Source organism: Streptopelia decaocto (assembly GCF_964273445.1).
Source record: "Streptopelia decaocto genome assembly, chromosome: 1".
In the NCBI taxonomy this organism is placed as follows: Eukaryota; Metazoa; Chordata; class Aves; order Columbiformes; family Columbidae; genus Streptopelia; species Streptopelia decaocto.
Window position 1 is genome coordinate 195252171 of NC_138663.1, and position 20393 is coordinate 195272563.

At 38.8% G+C, this 20393-nt stretch overlaps 1 protein-coding gene across 1 annotated transcript in view; it reads left to right on the forward strand.

The window, feature by feature from the left end:
• The window catches only part of GUCY1A2 (guanylate cyclase 1 soluble subunit alpha 2), a 163906-nt gene that overhangs the window by 22403 nt on the left and 121110 nt on the right, over positions 1 to 20393 (forward strand). The window contains exon 4 of the mRNA XM_082043437.1: positions 8825 to 9543. Coding sequence (XP_081899563.1) covers positions 8825 to 9543 — 719 coding nt within the window. The remainder of the gene's footprint in view (positions 1 to 8824; positions 9544 to 20393) is intronic.

Genomic DNA, 20393 nt, shown 5'->3' on the forward strand with positions numbered 1-20393 from the left:
ATGCTGTTCAGATTTTACCCTTCTCAAAACAAAGACATTTGCATACCATTTGTACATTCAACACTTTGAACAATGGCAGACAAATCTTGTTTGGGACTGTTTTTATCCCCATAATTTAAAATAATTTGGTTTCGAGCAAGGTTAGAGTATCCATTTTGGCTTAATTGCAGCTAGTTAGAATAAAGCAGAAGACTTCCAGGTAGTTCCAAATTAAAACTTTGTCAACAGAAAAATATAGATGAAAGCTTTAAAAAATTGTTAGTCTGTAATTCCTACTGTAAGGAATTTATTTTGGGGACATAAAGCATTCATGACCTGTCTCCTGCTTGTTTTGGGGGCAGATATTCCAAGCAGGTCTGTACAACTGAGTATTATGATGCAACAGAGAAATGTCCAGTTTTCATTTTTTGCTTTTCAACCCCACTGTGTACTTCTGATATATTACATGATGTTTCAGCCATCCCAAATGCACAAACTAGGTTAAAAACTGCACAGCCTTCACCTCGTGTCCTTCAAACATTCTTTTCAAACACTGCACACAATTAATGTAGCCTTTGTAGATGTGAACTATTTTTCACTCTTATTTCAGTCCTTCACACACACACAAAAAAAAGAGTTTCCTGGAGTTACCTGTTTTCATTTTTGGAGCCTCTTTGAATCTTTCTGAGGAACTCTGTAACCTGCCATAACTTTGACAGTAAATCTAATGAAAAGTAACTTAAATTAATAAAGACCTGTTAAAACTTGTGGTGCAAAATTAGCAAAGCAAAAGTAGATATTCATACCCAGTCTTTAATGACATGAAAGAAAAGTTGCCTTTGAAAGCCTATTTGTGTATTAGACTAGGATATGTAAATTGTATGTATTGCAGCACCGTGTGATATACATTACACAAATAACACTTCCAACACCTTGGCTGTGCAGTCTGAAGTTACAAATATTCTTGTATCAGATGGTTGCTTCAACAAGGAGGCCTGGAGAAATAATTGTACCTATCTGACTATTCTTTTTCATCTGTTATAAAAATTTGGCTCTTAAAATCTTACTACTATTACCTCATTTCCCTTAAAAAATGCACAGCATGTCGATGGCTGCTGAGTCAGCTCTGCTTGTGAACTTAAATGTATTGCAAAAATTTTTACTGTTAAACATTCGTAACTTACAGGTTAATAATAATTCGTGGCCTCTTGATCTTGCTTCTGAGAGTGGTGTGGGGACTTTGATTCTCTGTCGTTTTTAAGTGAGTATCTGTCTGGGCATCTTCTGTTTGGAGGATGATATGCCACAGCAGTGAGGTTTCCTAAATTCCCCAGTAATAAGTTACATGGAATCCCAGCCGAGAGCCCTGTCCTGTCAGGGAGATAACTCATGTTTTTGGATTCAGGCTCCCCAAGACACTGAAGAGGAGGTGGAATCCATCACTGATGTAGGGTTCAGAGAACTCCTGCTCTCGGTGACGTTTGCTTGTCACCAGCGAAGAAGATGCGTGCTGTAGGCTGCTTTATATAGACCAAATCACTTCATGCCTAAATATATCTTGTATGGCTGTTTCTTCATTTAGTGCAAAGGGCATAATTCTATAAAAGTCATTTGTTCTCTGTACATTTGTTCAAGTTAAAGATCTGTGTTTCCTTTACGAAACTAAGAAAATCTCAGCTCTTACCCATATTTTGTAGTTAAAGAGAAATACATTTGGGATAATTCTGGGAACTATTAAATAATAGCAGCAGATCAATCCTTAGAAATAATACATTTGAAGAGGCAGGAAATATACTGAAAAGGAGATGCCAGGACAGATCTTAGCATAAAGTGAAATTAGACTAGGTGATGTAACTGGGAATGACAGGCATGGGTTTGGCACACTGACTGCTCGGCAGGTGTCTGAGAACTGTAAATGCTTATATATATGAACTACATAAATTACTATCACTTTCGTTTTCCTTTGAGCTAAGAACTGCAGAAGTCATCAGGATACAACTAATTTAGGATACACAGCCTGATTTATAATTAAAGTTGTTAGTTTACAAATGTTACATGGCCCAGAGGACTGGCGATACTAATGGATTTTAATAGTACTTGGAACTCTATTCTTGAGGGAGCTCTAAGCTGTACACACAGGAACCCTGTTATTTAGCAGATAGTATAGTACACTGTCAAATATTAAAGTAATCTAAAGAAAAATCACATAATTCATGGCATTTCAAAGCTGAGGTGAATACATCTAAATTAGAAAAGGACAAATTTTTATACCAAATGGCCTTAGACAACCCACTCTTCTCAAATCAGAGCTATTTAGTGTTACAAAGTAGATGAATTACCAGTAGATAGTGAGCAGTTTGAAGTTTTGATATACAATTACATCTTGTGGAAGTCTATTTATAAAGTAGGAGACATTCTGGGCATGATTCATGGACTAAATGTAGGTGTTTGCCATTATTTTGGGTGCTGTGGGGCATCTTGTATGGCCTCTGTCAAACCTTTAGAAATGTGTAGGTCTCCCTTAAGTCTCATATCCTGGGAGATGTAACTATAATATCTCTTAGTCCATTTGTAGATGTCTTGGATGCCTTATGAAGACTCAAGTTGCATTAGATTTCTATATTTACTCAGCTGAATTGAGCCCTTTATATGTCTGAGGAATTATGAGAGATGATTTTGCATTCATGGGAGAAGTTTTTAGATTTTATTAAAATTTTATTCTTTCAAAGAAGTGAAGTGCTACTCTCTATGTTAATTCAAAGATGTATATGCTTATTCTAGTGTAAAAGCCAATTAAAAACCTCTGTTCTTATTGCTGTTTGATCTCTAGAACTAACATGAAACAAACTGGATCTGCCTTATTTTTAGGAATCCCCACTGTAGTGAGTGCAGTTTTCATTTAATAAACCCTGTGCAAATCTAAGAAGTGAGGTTTCCAAGATGTGATGGGGGACACGAAATGGTAATAGTCTTGCTTCAAACAGCTTGGGTTTGCCTGCAGAATTGGCTGCTGCTGAAAGTGCTGCATGGGGAAAAAAAAAAAGCCTGATCATAATAGCTCAGCTGAGCTTCCTGTGTTAGTAGTTTGGAGGAGAATCTTTTACACATATGCTGAACAGAGGTGATCACGTCCTCACCAAGAGGTGGTAGTTAAAATGATATTTCTAAGCATCATGTGTCAGAGGAGACCCTCACTTTAACAAGGAAAGAAAATGCCTCATTAAAATTGGATAAAACAAGTATTATAGGTGAACAAGTGTGAGGAATTCTTTTAAACAATAATCCTCATTTTTATTTTAGAAAATCTTGAAAGATATGCAGGCCCTCTGTGGCACTGGAGGAGAAGTGTGTTATGAATTTTACAGTTGTGTCAAAACCATATGTAAAGGAATAAAATGATGCTATTGTATTTACATTTAAAACCACTAAAAATTATAATATAAAAATACTGTCTGGATTCCCAGGTTGATATAAATTCACCACCGTAATGAAGTAAGATCAAAGTCCTTTATACAATAATTAGATCCTGTACTAGGTTCACTTACAAGCCAAAAGATTCATCTAATGTATCTTCAGCATGAGCCTCTACACATCAGAACCTTTTTTATTGAGAAAGTAAATGTCGTTTTCCCTATCATCTTAAATTCTGCTTTGGAATTCCGAACTGCCACCTGGCTTTCTGTCCAAAAGACCGTTTAAGGAAAAGATCTTACTTATGCCAAAAATCTGCTAATCCAGAAACATTTAAGAGGTATTTGCTATAATTGAAGGTGGCAAATTCTGCTTCCGTCCTCAGTATGAGTTCTGGAATTGCATATTGAATTGTCTCATCTCATCTCCTTAATATTTGACATTTACAGATTCTTAATGGATATCCCGGAGAAACAAAAAGTATTTTTCTGTGCCAAAGGAATCAGATGCTGGCCGCTCTGCAGCCATTGTCTCCATGATTTATTATACTTTAAGGAAGAACTGGATGTCTTGTAACTGCTTCTGTGTGCTCTGCAAGTTAGTGGATTACTTTGATGCTTTTAGCACATCATTCATCTTCTATTTGTTTCTGAAAAGCTCATGATTTGTGATTTTCTTTATGAGAACAGATTCCTATCTAATTTCTCCACTTAGTAATGTCCAAAATACTTAGAAATACTGTATTCGTTTCTTGATGTTTTGTAGTGGGTTCGCAGTTTTCAGGAACTGCTGAAAAGAAAATGAAGAAGGACCTTTTACTAGCATGTTATTACAGGATGAAGTCATCTGTTTCTACTCCAGTTCAGTGAAATACTTTATTTGCACTCTGAGCCCATGCTTAAAGACTTCGGTAGTTTTGGATCTGGCTCACAAGTATAGGATGTCTTCTCTAAATGTCTTTGAGACACATTTTCAGAGGACAATAATAGACCTTATGTAGTACTTTTGTTGTGGATCCTGAAGTGCTTTGTATTGGAGACCCAGAGCAATATCTTCATTCTATGCTTGCTTTGCCTCAGTTTCCTCCTACAATGTGCATATTTAGTTTCTCTCCAGTATGGGCTAGAATAAAAATGTAATTGTAAGAAACAAACAAACAAACAAAAAACCAAAAAGAAACTAATAAGGAAAAAAAAAAACCTTATTAGAGTTAAGACTTGATATGTCTTCTTGATGAAGTGGATTAAGTGGTAGGAATATAGAAGATTGGTTGGTACATTAGCAGAAGCTCAAAATAAAAAATGCTTTCACTTGGGCAACAGCTGAGAGTGTTGGGATGAATTCTGGCTTCTTTTGTATCACCACTGTTCAGTGAAGTGTCTTGGTGAAACTAAGCCAGACTTTTTCCTACTTACCAATGGATGGCAAGATAGAGCCCATTAGGAAGCCTTATCTATGGTGGTTGGGGTCATGCATGAGACGATATGAGAGCACTTTGGCCTCTGCATTTGGAAGTGCTGGGCACACATACACATATCAAATATTATTTTTTTTTCCTGGGCAGCTGAATGAAAATTTTCATGAGAGGTTCATAGTGAAAAATAAAGGAAGGAAATGCCAGCTTTTCAGAAAGGAATAGAAAATCGTCAGTTTTGGTGAACAGAAGTTGACTCGCATTTTCAGTGCCCTCTACAATTTGAATTATTCCACTGCAAAATCAAAATGAAAACAAAATTAAGAAGCAGAGAAAGAATTTAATATGAGAGGTATTTGAAAAGGTTGGGCTCTTTATGCAGATGTACAGCCTGAAGGTTATAAAGAAGATTATTTTGAAGATTTTATTTGTCTTTCTCAAAATTAAAAAACAAAGGCAATACAGAATACATTGGAACTGGAAGTCATACCAAAAGTAGTTTTTAAAGATAATAATTAGCCTGTGGAAGTGTATAAATGTAGGAAAATATACACTATTAGAGACAATGAGTTCTGGGAATTTTTGTAACAAACAGGTTTTTCTGTATGTAACAAAACTATCTTCTGGTCTGGTAATCTCATCCTTTTCAGTGAATAAGCCAAAATTTACTGTAGCAGTTACGGAGGAGCTTCCTCCCAACCATGTTTCTTCATGATTTTCCAACAAATTTTACAGTTCTTCTATAGCATCAAATACCAGTTACTGCTGAGAAAAGATTTCTGAGCAGCTGAATAGCAATCTGATGCAGTCTGACATTTTCTCACCTTCTGATGATGATGGCAATTTCTATTGTCTTTTGAAAGGTAAACAGATATAAGTGTAGAGAAATGGGTGGGGAGAAACTCCACAGAAGATATTCAAAAGATTGAGCCTATTTATGTGGTAGCAAATGAAAAGGTTATGATGAAATATATGCAGAGTTAATGTGAGGTGGTGTGTGCTTCTGTTCATTTTTTTTCAGAATGAGAGGCAGGAATAAGTCAGTAAAAATAAATTAAGTATTTTGTGCAGTTTCATACAAGAACATCACTGAAGCCAAGAGCACTGTAGAAATACAGAAAAAAAATAGTTTGTGTGTGTTTGTATAATAGGAATTTAAATGAAGGTTTTTGATCTAAAGAAAAAACATCACGTGTCAAACAAAAATGGACCTCTTATTGGTGAGGCTTAGGAAGAAACTTCCCCAATAGGTGCCTTATACTTGTTTGTTTTAGAAGGTGGTTTGAGTTTTTAAAAATTTTCGTAGTATCTCATAGTGTCCATTATCAGAGAGAAAATTCCTGACTAAGACCAGCAGTTTGGTCACGATTGGGCATATCCATTTTTCTATTCTGAGCTAATCTGGTATTATGCTGGTACTATGTGTAACTCAATTCAAAGCTAAAATGTTTGTAAAAGTAGTGGCATGTCCTCGAGCCAGGTCATTGACCTGAATTTCATAGATAGTTCATGTTGCTTGGAGTCAGTACGTTGTGTCCAGATTGAACAGCCAGTTCTCCAGAGTGGATGACAACAGGACAATCAGCAAAACCTTAGGCTGAATACTAAGATACAACTCCTGTTAATGATAATGAGACAACGCTTACATATGTAGCAGTGAAGTACACAAGTGATCAGTTCTGCGTACCGTATTTAAGGGCAACCAGCTATTTCACGGTAATTTTTTAACCCAATTTAAAGACAGCTCAACTATGCTATCATTTTGGGCAGCTTTATGGGATGTTACATGGTTCTGTAGCAGTTTTTGGTCTTTTGTGTGAATAGCCTAGGGGTTTCTGATACTGTCCTGTTCCCACACTCCAAGGGCCTCTGCAGTCTCACAGCCTGATAGACTGATCACATCTACGGACAGACTTCATCTAGAGCTATTCACAGTTCACTGCACAGAACAATGACATTTAAACGTATGCATACATGTTTCTGTATACATATGAATATGATAATTTCTTATCTCATTGCTATTAATATCCAGTTATGACGATGTTATTGGTGTAGGTTAGAATTTAATTCTTTTTGGGTTGTAGTGAGTATTTTTATGGAAGATGTTACAATAGTATGTTATGCAGACGTAATGGTAATGAGTCAGGAATTGGCACACTGTGCTCTGAGTCAGGATATCAGAGGGCATTGTGTACCAGAGGTACTTTCTTTTGGCTTAGCCACAGATCTGACCATCTGTGGTCATGAAAGATCCTGGGAATATTTTTGTAATAACCTAGTTTAGTGACCAAATTTGATTATGAGTAATGGCATTTGAATGAACTTTCCCAAATTACTACTATTACTTCTTTTATAAAATATGCTTTGTCATGTTGTCCTGTTGCCTTGTTTATATATGTAATTTTATGCATTTTAATCTGCTATTAATCATATCAAAGGTCAAAAAAACTATATTTGCAAATAGTTTGCAAAGCTGTTGAATGCTCAGATCCCTTGTGAATATTGATCAATGTAACTCTGCTTGTCTGCACAGACAGTTCAGATGCCGCCTTGAGAAGATCAAAGGTTATTGTCTATAAACAATAGATGTGTGACTTCTGCCCGCTGTTATACCTCTTGGACATGAACATTGTTAATCACACTGGTCTTCCAAATTTAAAAGCCTACAGGCAATTTAAACAAACAATGAGAAGTTCAGTGATCCACTGGGATCTTATCCAGGTTATAAAGTATGCTGAATACATATTAAAGGGCCTGTTGTGCCTGTAGAAAATAAATAAGTGCCCTTCATTTCTGTTAGAATTCGAGATAAATTTTAAGATGTTTGACTAGTTGACTGAAATATGATTTGATTTCAGTACACTGGAGGAACAATGTTGTTAATTCATGTATTAATTTCCTTGGAAGACTCTTGCTGGATATTTGTAATTTGCATAGAGCTGATCATAATTCTTTTTCTTCTATTACAGCGTGGAACAATGCAAACATATCTGATTAATTTTGTAACTCTACTATGTGATATAGGGATTATATACAGAGGAACTTAACAGAGCAAGTCATGCCTAAAATAAGACAGAAGAAAATGTTTAATAACCCTCTCAAAATTATTTTTTCTAGGTTATCCTTAAAACTGTAAATAACAAACTGGAGTAGGGTTTGACACATATCTGTGTCTAGGGGCTTCTATCACTGATATTTTTTCATCCCTTCAGCAGTACCAGCCTTATCACTTCTGTAAATCAAATCTTTTGAATTTCTGCAGTGAAAACTTGAAGTGACATTATGAGATATCACAGAGCTGTTCTATCTAATAGCAGCTTAGATTGCTTTAAGAGGCAGGGTTTTTTAAATATGGGTGAGTGTAAAAGCAGAAAAGGCTTTGCTTCCCTTTACAAGCAACAAAAAAGAAGTAATTACTCCTTTCTATCTTCTGGCAGTGCCCAATAGCTATAATGAGAAAAGTATTTTGTCTCGAAAAAAACCCCAAACCCAGAACCTCCCTCTGCCAGCTACTAAAGTGTCGTCTGTCTGCAGGGCTTTACTTTGCTTATGGAAAGCCAAGGGCCTTTGAGTCCCAGTAGCTTATTCTTCAAGCTGGTAAGAACTGGATCCCTCAGAGTGGCAGTGAACAGAGGGGCTTACAAAAGCAAAGCCTCGTTGGTGGCTGGGTCAGCAATGGAAGGGACGCACCTGTGGCTGGGTGCATTCACACAGTGGACTGTGTGTGACATGCAAAACTCAGGGAAATTGTAACGTGTTCTGGATTCCAGCAGGGAAAAGGAGACAGGCAAGTGTAAATCCCATGAGCAGCTGGCTGGGACAGGGAGCTGAAAGCACAAGGACTTAAAATGACAGGCAAAATCAGCTTCTGGGGTTATTCCCAGCTACCAAAGAGCAGTCCTATGGGTGCGTATCCAGTGAAAACGCTGTTCTCGCTGACTTGGAAAATAGAGAACAAAGGGAAAATATGACACATTAGCAATACTATGTTGTTAATAACAGTGTCTGATTGTCCTATAGGTTTGAAGTTTGAGGAAATGCAAGAAAAGTTTGGAGAGGAATTCTTCAATATCTGCTTTGATGAGAATGAAAGAGTTCTTCGAGCTGTAGGTGGGACCCTTCAAGACTTCTTCAATGGCTTTGATGCTTTGCTGGAGCACATTAGAACTTCATTTGGAAGACAGGCCACCCTGGAATCCCCTTCTTTCCTATGCAAAGAGCTCCCTGAAGGCAATCTCATGCTTCATTACTTTCACCCACATCAAATTGTGGGATTTGCAATGATGGGAATGATAAAGGCAGCAGCAAAGAAGATTTACCGCTTGGACGTGGAAGTAGAACAGGTCACTAACGATAACTTGTGTTCAGAGGAGACGAACCCAGGTAACTGCAGCTGTCTGACTTTCCTTATCAAAGAACATGAAAATGCAAATATCACAAAAGCACTTCCACCAGGAACTTCCCAGTCCCCTTTAGACCTGAGGATTAGCATCAGCACCTTCTGCAGAGCTTTCCCCTTTCACCTGATGTTTGATCCAAACATGCTGCTTCTCCAGCTTGGAGAAGGTCTTAGGAAGCAGCTCAAATCTGATACTCATAAAACTCTGAAATTCCAAGACTGCTTTGACATAGTTTCTCCTAAAATCAGTGCCACATTTGAAAGAGTTCTCATGAGATTATCTACTCCCTTTGTCATTCGGACCAAACTTGAGGATTCTGGCTCTGAAAATAAAGATAAGGTAAGAACATTAATTTGGAAGAGGATGTGTGTGTATGTGTGTGATGGTAGAGGATTATTTATCCAGAGAGAAGCAGCACAAGTCCTGCATACTCCAGGAAAACTCACGTATGCCTTGAAAACAGGGGCTAGATGGTATTCCCCAGCCAAGTGGATATTTTCCTAAATTATTTGTAAGCTTTGCGTGTGATGTTGTAGCAAATCATGACATCGCCATTCAGAAAATACTGCACTGTGGAGTTGAATAGTGCAGTTTAAATCAAAAGGGTGAGGAATTTTACAAAATGCCCATATCTAATCCTTAATTTCACTCTAGATATATTATGATGAGGATAATAGTTATTAAGCCATTTACTAGGGCATAGCTTTCAGTATGTTTTCTGAAAGACTCTCACTGCAGGGCTCACACTGCCACTTTATTATATCCTGCTTCCGTGTTTTGAAACATTGCTTTCCTCTGTGTTTTTTCTTATCTCTTACCCTGCGCTCAAGGGAACCAGAGCTGTAAGAGCTATCAAGTATCACTTATACTTTCCAGTAATTTAAATAGACACTTGTCCTCCTACGCTGCCTTTTTCCTCAATGTTTTAGAAGAGAGCTATCTTTACTAGTGAGCCCTATCTTGAGTTCAGTGCATCCCAGGTGACTAAGGTGAGAACGTGTCTTCCAGAGTGGACCTCTCCAAAGGCTGGATTAAGTTTGTTTCATTGCATATCTTTGAATTATGGGAAATATTTTTGGTGTGAAGTTGGGTTCCAGCTTTATGCACCAAAGTACTTGTACTTAGTGCTTACATTGCAAGCCTGTGTGTGGGTGCCTTGGAAATACTGCTGCCCTAAGTGAAGGAATTATTGATTTTCAGGGTTTTTAAGAGACAGCACCCAAGAACAGTCAATCTCAATCACACTGGATTCTTAGACACCTAAGTTCTGCCTATGGGTGCCACCTTTACAGTTCAGGTGGTCTGGATATAACTTGAGAAACTCCACCTCTGTTTTGCTTACCTACACTGGGCCAGAGTTTCAGAAAGAGTCCCATGGTAACTGAGTATCTAGTTCTGGGTTCTTTTCAAATTATAGCCAGTTCTGACAGCAGCAATGTTGCCAGCTCCTCTTTGGCATTCCTCTTTGGCACCAATAAACATGTTTAGCCTGCGTTTTCCCCTGGAAACAACCCCAAGAGAGGCAAACAAGTGAGAATTGATGTAATTCAACCTATTTAAAACCCAAAGGGAGTTTATTTTTCAGAATCCATCCTCAAAGTTACCCTAATCTTTAATTATGAAAGGAAATGTTGTGTGAAAAGTTTGGAGGTGTTGGCTCTGAGCTACCTTTCAGCACAGTCATTTCTCCTTTCCAAGAGACTTGTGCCCTGCTCCTCCCTCGCTCGGGGCCAGCCCATCCCTCTCGGGCACCTTCTCCTGCCCTGGGACAGAGTCACAGCCCTTCGACCATCTGCTCTTCATGAATCTGCTGTAAATCACTCTGAAGAGGAAGACAGTTTCAGGAAGGAGGGGCCTTTTAAAACTTTTTTTTCCTATCTAATTACAAGTTAAACAAAAAACCAAAACACTCAACCTGGGCAAGTTTCATGTGCCTGTGGCTTGCTCAAAGAATAAGTGACAGGGAGTGGAGCTTGCTGGAGGCAGGTTTTAACAGCCAGTTGGGGAAGAAACTCTGATTTCAAAAGCTTGTTCTGTACCATCAAGCTGTGCAGCACTGGTGTATCCTTGCTTCGTTGCTGTGTCTTGTACCGTGTGTCATTACAGGTGGGTAATGAATCGAATTGGTGATTGGCCCAGCTGCCACTCAGGAGAGTGAGTAACCTTCCCTGTCTTAAAGTCATGTGTAGAGTTGGACGTGAACAAGTGTCAGCACTAACACTGTAGTAGCAATTTGCTTGAGAAGCAGGTAAAAGGGAATGGCAGTAATGGAAATCCTTTGTCTGCCAGCAGTTAAGAGCAAAATTGTGTCTTGACCAGTAAGGTGTAAGTGAAAGAGAAAAGGGTGATGGTGAAGTGCAAGGGACCTGAGGTAAATGTTGTGCTGCAGGCACGGGAATTAATTTGAAAACATCCATTTAGCTGATGAGTTATTTTCTCCTGACTCACCCATTTTATAAGAACTTTCCAAAAGTTTCATTTGTGAGTAGTTAAATGAAGCTCAGCATGTGATGCTCAATGTTATTTTTTTTTTTTCCAAAATGAAAGGTTGCACAGATTTGGAGGTTGTGGTTGTCTTGCTTACACAGATTTTCAGAGGATCAACATGGCAATACTATTATGTTGTGCTCAAGTCCCTAATGTCTCCTGGACAAAAAAAATAGACTGAGCCTTGGGAACTGCCTGCCATAGTATTTTCCCAGAGCTCACATCACTCATGTAGCTCATTTTGGAATTCTTTTCAATTTGCCAGCACTTGTTTGGAAGTTTGAGCACTGAGCAGGTAGATCAGTGATGTGAGCATGACCCCACTTGAAAGTCACAAGTAACTGACTTAGATTTTTACCTCTTTCTCTCATACACCTCTATGCAGTTCATACTGGAATTGCATCCCACTTATAGGCATTTATCTTTTTTTTTAGAAAATTAAGACTCTGGAATAACCTCAACACTTTTCCGACTTGGTTACTTTAAAGGCCAGTTTAAGTGATGCAACCCAGGTAACTCTGCTGCAATTTTGAAGCTGTTTAGATGTCTCAGTGTTCCTCAGGAAGAAAAAAATGTTTTAAAAGGCTTTGCAATGAACAGAGGACCCTTCAGCCTCTCTTCAAAGCACTTTTATCTTCATTTCAATACATAAATTAGATCTTTTTCTCAGGCTTGCAGTGGGAAAGATAGAATAACAAAACCATTTTAATTTAGTCCTGGCACCAGCTCTGAGTTCAGATGAAAGTAAGTCACAAATCATGATCTTTCCCTGACTCAGCATCGAGAAGCAAATTGAAAAACCCCCACCTGTTCTGAGTTTCAGGGTGCTTGTCCCATTTATGCAGAGGTTCATTGGTGTGCTTCAGTTTGCTGGGATTTGAATCACTGAAATAAATGGCTTTGCTTTATAACACTATCCTAAATTTCTGACCTAAGGCCTCACAGGTCTGGCTGGCAGGTAGCACTTCCTGAGAAGATGTATGTCCACCTTTGTCCAGCCTCAGGCATCGGTGTGTAGTATCTCAGCAAAGTTTTATTAATTATCTATGTCACCAGCTGTCCCTTGAAGCTCTGAGCATTTACGGGATCCCACTGTTGTAGGGACCAAACAGGAAAAAGAACTCCCCACATGAAGAACATGGACTCTATAGCTTTAATCCCAGTTTTCAACAGCATCCAAACTCCTAGGTCATAATCTAATGTTTTGATGTCTGCTTGGCCAATATTTCAGTCTCCATTGTACTGTGGACACGTATGGACAATGCAGGCATTTATTCTGCAAAACAGTAAGCAACTGTGTAAGTTTATTAGGTCAGCAGTCTCACTGGCTTTACTTGAACTTATCATAAGTTTGCAACTAAACACATTTGTAAGTCTGTGGAGAATAAGAACCAAACTGTACAAACTAATCCAGGTTTACTTCTATCCTTTCTTCCCTTCCTGCTTCTGTCCTTCTATTTTATTTTCTGCAGTGATCAAGTTATCCACACAGATGCTTTGGGGTTTTGTCTTGATTATTCTGCACATTCAAAATTGTCTGTATGAACAGTTATGATTGTCTTTAGGTAAGGTTTCCTAGTATGCAGACAGCACTTTAGATGTATAAAAGCTGAACATAATCGGCCTCTGAGTTTTCCAGTGTTCCCATGCAGCTAAATTCTTGTTACAGTTTGTTGTTTATAGTATGGTACTATCTAAACGCTGAAGAGAGTATTAGGGCTCTGCTGCTTTACTCCTTCTACAAACATTCTGTTGTTTTTCACATTTCATACTAATTTTTATTCATTTTTTTTGTGTGTGTATCTAAAGAGCTTCACTTGTATGCAATCAGATTTTCTGGTTTTGAGTATTATCTCTAAGTCACAAGATCACAAATCTTGCTGTTTCACTTCTCTCAGGAAACTCATTCTAAACCTCTCTCTCTGGGAGCAATCATTTATTGCAACAATCAAAAATACATCTATTGTGACGATTAACTATTTGTGATTCATTGCTTATAGCCTCACACATGGTTAATACAACTCCATTAGAGTTTAATGAAATGTAAATTGTGAGGAATAGGTGTTGCCTTGTCTTCTGGTGTTCAGTGAAGCCCCTGTCAGGCCCATCTGTGAAGGTGCTGGCAGGCGAGGGAGCTGGTGGTGTGCACTGAGATCCAGCGGGGCAGGAGCCACCTTCCTGGAGGACCGTCTCCGTCCTGGGTCCTCCTGGCCGAGCATCACCGCTCCCTCCCTGGCAACACCTCCAGGTGTCTGCACAAAGCAGACAGGGAGTTTGTATCCAGATCTCTCCCTGACTCTCCCCTGTGCAGAGTGTGTTGATGTGGCTGTTTCAACCCGCCATGTCCTCAGGGCCTCAATCCAAAGCCAGTCCTCTTGGTGCACGGATTGACAACTGCCCTGCCAGCACTGCTTTGTGGATCCCTTTCTGAAACTGTGACTTGGCATCCAGTTCGAAAGAAAGTTGAAAGTGAATCATGAAACAAATTGTTTGGTTCCCTGCCAGATACTGTGCAGCTGTATTTTCCTTGTACTACTGCTCTCCTGTGCAGACTAACAGCTCTTTTCCACCTTTGAAATAAATCATTTTTTTAAGGATACTCGCTGGCCTTTGACTTACTGTTAGGCCTGTGAACACTTTAATTTCAGACAACTTGTCTAAGAATAAAGCTGGCACCTAAAACTGTGGTACTGAAGGTGGCCACATTTTCCTGGTGGAATGTATTCTCTTTGAATATGCCATTTTTATGAAATTACTTCCCCAGGAGTTCGTCAAACTGTATTTTGGAGAATAATTTACTTTTATTGTGTTAAAATGTTTTGTTCAATAATTTTAGTTACAAAATACTTTTATTAGGAAAACGTTTTAAATTATAAATGATAATACAGCATTTAAAAATTATGAAACCTTGGGCTTGACAAAAAGAGTCCTCTGAAAATGTTATATTGCAAGAAGTTCTGAATACCTCATATTATTCAAATTTTCAAGAAACACCAGCTCTGTAATGATGAAATGTCCAGCAAAATGGTAGTGTCAGTTTTCTGTAGCTCTCCTGAGTGTGCAGGCTGGCTGAGCCAGCGCCTCATCTGTTGTCAGTGGGGAGGAGAGTTCATGGCAGATGAGCAAGTCTGCACTAGCAGGGATTTGACCCAGTGTACTGATTTAGATAAATGCAAAATAAATAAAAATAAACCAGTCCAGAGCCAAGATTGAAAAAGCTGTATCTGGAAAGTTAGATTCTGAGCTGTATGGACATACATGTAATAAATGGCCACATTTTAAAAAATGCTGAGTAATAAACAACTGTTCCTTTTAAAATGTAAGCTGATTTAGTGGAAACTGATAGGAATTTCTCCCGTTAGTTTCTGTTGTTTTGTTTAACTATGGAGTTATTCATCTAGTCTTTCTTCCATGGTATGAGGAAGTGCCACCTCTAGGTTGAATATTTCCTTTCAGTCACTCAGTTGTGTGTTTGCCACCTGTGGTCAGACCAAAAGTTCATCCAGTCCAGTACGGTTGGAGTCAATGATCTTAAAGGTCTTCTCTAACGGAAACAATTCTGTGATTCGATGCTGACTCTCACAGTGACCAACACAAAATGCTTAATGGAAAAATATATGAAAAAGTTTAAGTCTGCAGTGCTCTTTTCTGTAATACACCCTCCCAGCTTTTAGCTGTCCAGGATGAAAGCACATTCTCTTGTGCTGGCATCCAGGATGTGGCACCTGATAGCCCCCGCAGGACCGCTCCCCCATAATTTTCTCTGGCACCTTTTGAACCAGAGGAAGTTCATACTGTTGGCATCTGTGGTATCCTGTGGATGTAAGGTCCACTGTTTTACTAGAGACTGTGAAGATGAGACCTCTCTGGTTGGTGCCCACTTTCTGCCAGGTCTGTGAGGACATTGCATGCAAAGCTGGTGAAGAAGCCTGTTTACCCATTGCTTTAGCAGAGCACTTTCCCATTGTGTTTGTTTACCATTGGAAACTGTATAAAAATAACACTTTTTATAATCCAGGAATTACATTGTCTCTTTTTTTTTCCCCCCTTTTTTATGGTATTGAAAGTCTATTCTTTATCTGCTACTTTTAATTTTTATTCTGGACCAACTGAAAGAAATGAGCAGTGCTGACACTGACAGACTTATTTAAAAACCACCACACACAATTTTAAAGTGTTTTGCTTTTGCTCTGTAACTGTGTTTTTCCTCCTCTCCTAATAAAATTCAAATGAAGTGGCCTGAAAGTCATTCTAGCATGAGGGACATCTGTCACTTATGATCTAGGAATTCTAATTTTTCCCAGGGCTGATTTATTCACAGTTAGTCAGTCTTTGATACTAAGCTTCCATTGCTTTGCAGGCTCCTGGAGCTCTCAGAATCAAATTCTGTCTTCTGTTTCTGCTAATGCTAATCTACCACCCGTTTGCTTGTCAAAATGTGTTTGGACTGTGATGGTTTTCAAGATGAATTGGATTGGCTGGCTTGACTGCTTCTGAGACCATGATGGGTTATAAGAAACAATAGATGACGAGACTTATTTATTTCACTAGTGGTTGTGCATTGAAGAACTTTAATAACGATAAAAGTCATTTTTAAAGTGTTTTCAGTGATAGGACTGAAGAGAAAGTTTAACAACCTAAAGGTAAAATACTCTTTTCTCTTTTCCATTAGCTGAAAACCAAAGCAACTGTTGAGTCAAGTGGCCATTATAACAATTTGACTCCTTGGTGAACTCTCCCCTCATGATTTGTATAATTTTGTATGATAAGGAAACTGCACATGAAAGTGTCCATCTTTCTCTGTTTGATTGAAAGCTTTTGAACAAGTTTCTAAATGACACTATGTCATAATTGGACATTTCATTAATTTGTACATAATGATAATACTCAAGCACAATTCTGTGTGATTTTCAGGAATACATTTTTTTCTATCTCTCTCTCTTCTAGTAACTAAAATTAAGTATTGCTTATTCACAATATATTTTTATCCTTTTCCTCATTCGCTTATGTGAGTTCTTGAGTGACTGTGCTTTTCATGGCATCACAGTCTTCTAATCTGAACAGGTGTGATGTCAAAAAAAGACATTTTCCTTGGGATGGCTGAATTAAAGCAGAAACATTATGTCACTCTTTACCTTTCTCCCTCCTGTCCAGGCTCTTGCAACTGGGCAATGCACATAGTCAAGCTGAGTCTCTGCAGAGGCTGAGGTGGCTTTAGAAAGAATGGGAAAAGCTCGAATGTTGCCCTGTGGTTTGAGTGGGTTTTGTGCATGAGCTCCCACGAGTTCATGAGTGAGAAGTCACAGAACAAAAGCAAAGGAATGCTCAGTGGCTTGAGGGAGAGAGGAAAAACTGGGCAGGCTGACTTCTTTTTTGTTCTGTGTGATAGGGGTGGGCTCCTCTGCAACACCTCCGTGCCTTCTGCTCTTCTGGTTCTGTTTGAGAATGGAATATCTTAGACACTGAGACATGGACCCCAGAATACACATGAGGTGTGAATCAGGGGACTCAGTTATGTCCCCTCCTTCCACCAATGCCAAGGATCTTTGTCACTTAAATTCATCTTTTAATCATTCTTCCCATAAAGTGTGTTGGATGATTTCAGTCATCAAGTAGTTTTGCCTTATCTGCATGACTTCGCTTAGAAAGGAGTGACATTAAAACTGATCTTATATGATAGAGCACAGTCCGATGTCTTGTATTAGTGTAAAACTTGGATGGGGAATGCCCAGTGAATTATAAATTAATTATTTTGCAAATATTTTACTTAAATAGAAAAGAATTGCTGCAATTTTTGGTGAAACCCTTGGTGGTGCTTTCTGCCTTGTTACCTCAACAGCATCCAGTGGAAGGAATGTTTGAATGGATTAGCAGAGCCTGAGGTTAATCTTAGCTGTGCTTGCTGTGGCTCAGGGTTCTTTGCAGTGCAGGCTTTTAGTTGACTCCCCTGTGAAAGTACTTTCTGCCTCCATGGACATTGCACCTGGCAGAAGTCAGGCAAAAGGAATTAAGAGATCCCCTATTCCCAGGGCTCGGTTATGCCAATAAAGGAGAGCTACCAAGAAAAGAACAGAAGAGGCTAAGTTTATTTCAGCTCCACTGAAACCCAAGGGGAAAATACCAGTGCTTGGCAAATATTAAAGGAGATGCTTCATATTGAAAGAACTTTGATTTTTCAGCTTCATTGAATTGCCTTCAGTTTTTCATTCTAAAGGAAAAATATGCCATAAAAATACTGACTACAGCAACAATGCCAGTGCTGTGCAGACAGGCAGTGTTGTTTAATTTTCATGTGAAAGAAGCATGGAACAAATCATTAAAAGGGTGTCAAATTTTCTCACTCATCTCAGTAGACTGCTGATCCAGTCTATTTCCTCTTTGCTCAGGAAGGCTTCAAATTCAGTTAGTGGACATTCGGTTTCTGGCATTTGTTCCTGGGAATATGGGGATAAAATAGCTGAGAATATTTTCTGTCAGCCAAAAATGCAGAAACATCTGAGAGGTTTCCTAGTTATGTTCAGCAGCATCAGAGGGTCTTGAAAGGCTTTTGGATCTGTTTTGAGTGATGGGGAACTCCACAGAGAGTTCTGGGGACATGGGAATAACACTGACAAATCCGTAAACAGGATTTAAAAATAACTGGCTTATTTGCTCTGATTCTGTTTTTTTTTTTTTTTTTTTTTTTTTTCCCATAGTGTCATATAATCATATAGGGGCTCACTGAATATGATGAATATACCAGGGTACCATACCAGACTAGCAGGACTGCTTGCACTATCTAGAAATTCCATATTTTTTTAGGAGAATATTCTGTGGAACAACTGTAGCAATTAAAAACCAATATTCATTCTGCGAGTATTGGTGTAGTGAGGTGTGCATGAGACTATAAAAGCAAAAAGAAGTGCCAGCAGATGTGGTCAGGATCTCCCAACCCCTAACTGATAGCGTAAATTAAGTTACAATTCTAAATTTAGTATATCATCCTGATACTGTGGGACCCAAACCTGGTACCGTCGCTCAGGATAAATAAGGGGTTACTGGATTTGTCTTACTAGTTATTATCAGTCCAGTTTTAACAGGATTACTTTGGGAGAAGGGTACTTATTTTGGTAAGGAGAGCAAAATAAAAAAAACTTATTTGATATTAAATGCAGAAAATAAATTTGGTAACTGCTCCTACAAATGTCTTGAGCATGAAGATCTTCTTGGTAACAGAAGCTGTCCATATGACGTGTTCAGGGAATCAGACTTTTATTTCTAAACAGGAGGCATTAACTTCATCAGTACTGTATTGCTGTATTTTTTTAGTTTAAAAGAGAGACAGCCATAAATAATGATTTTTTGATGAAAAAAAGCCTTTTTCACTAAAAATTTAATTTACCATTCAACAAAATGTGGCTTAAAAAATTGTATAAGCTTTATGGTTTTGTATGTGTTAATTTGATTGACATTTTAAAACTTGTTTCTATAGTCACTGTAGAAGTAGAGACTGTAGTATTCATTATGGGAAATGTCCACAGAATTACTAATGGGTTAATAACAAGCAGTGACTAACACCTTGTTTTCTACCTATGCCAAAGCACAGCTCTACAAAATTATGAGGTGAAAGAACTGACTGACCACCTCCCCAGGTGTTTATTTCTGGATTTGTTTTCAGCTACAAGTGGCTATTTGTAGGCCAAACCCTGGGCTCCTTTCACTGGGAGATGTTTCAGTCAAGTCATCAGCTGCTGGTCTGGGTAATTACTGGGTAAGGATACAAATTCTGTGTGAAGTCAAGGAGAATTTAACCAAGAAATGACTTAAGGAAACAGGACAGATCCAATATTTTGTCAAAATAGATATATTAAAATTATTGTTAATATTATCTTAATGAAGGTTTCATTTTACAAAATCATAATATACAAGGAATTAACCTGCACTCTGCCAAGTGGAGCAAAACCTGACTGAGGTGTGAGATGCAATGATGAAACGACAATATCTTGCAGAAAGGTGGTGGGTTTATTTTATTTTATTTTTTTTTAATGCTGTATCACCAAAAGCTCTTGGTATTGAAAGAAGGTGTGTGGAGACAGTCTTGCTGGGTGAAACTTTGAAGGACATGGTAGCCCATTACTCCTGTGTGTTGAACTCTGCACTGGCAGGACTGGCCCAAAACATAGTGGGAGCACCGATAACTCTAAAATAGCCTGTGGGTATTTTGCTGGAAAATGTGGGTGAGCTCCACCTCTCAACTGGTGCAGCCTGGCCAGCTGTGAGCAAGGAGCCATCCCTGCTGCTGGTGTGACATGAGCTGGCGCAGGGGCTGTTTGAGCAGCGCTGCAGCTTTTCCTGACAGCTGGTCAACAGCCTATGTGGCAGGAAAGCAACCTCCCAAGGGTGCCTGGGGCATGGAAATTATCTGAAATTCCCCCAGAGCGTGAGTGGCTGGTTAAGAGCTGATGACCTTACAGAAGTGTTGCTGCCTCCAGACCGATTATGCTGGGGAAGAGAGGTTGTAGATCTGTGTGAGCTCTTGTTTCTCAGCTGGCAGCTCCATTTCAGAGCTCAGGCTTCTTCGATATCTCAGATGAGTGAGGACCACTGCTGCAAGCCTTGCAGCAATGCTGTTGCTTGTTGAAATTGTTATGCTTTTGTTCAGTTCAGCTGGTCCCAACCCTGTTGCAACTGAGCATCACTGAGGCAAATCAGTAATATTTCGT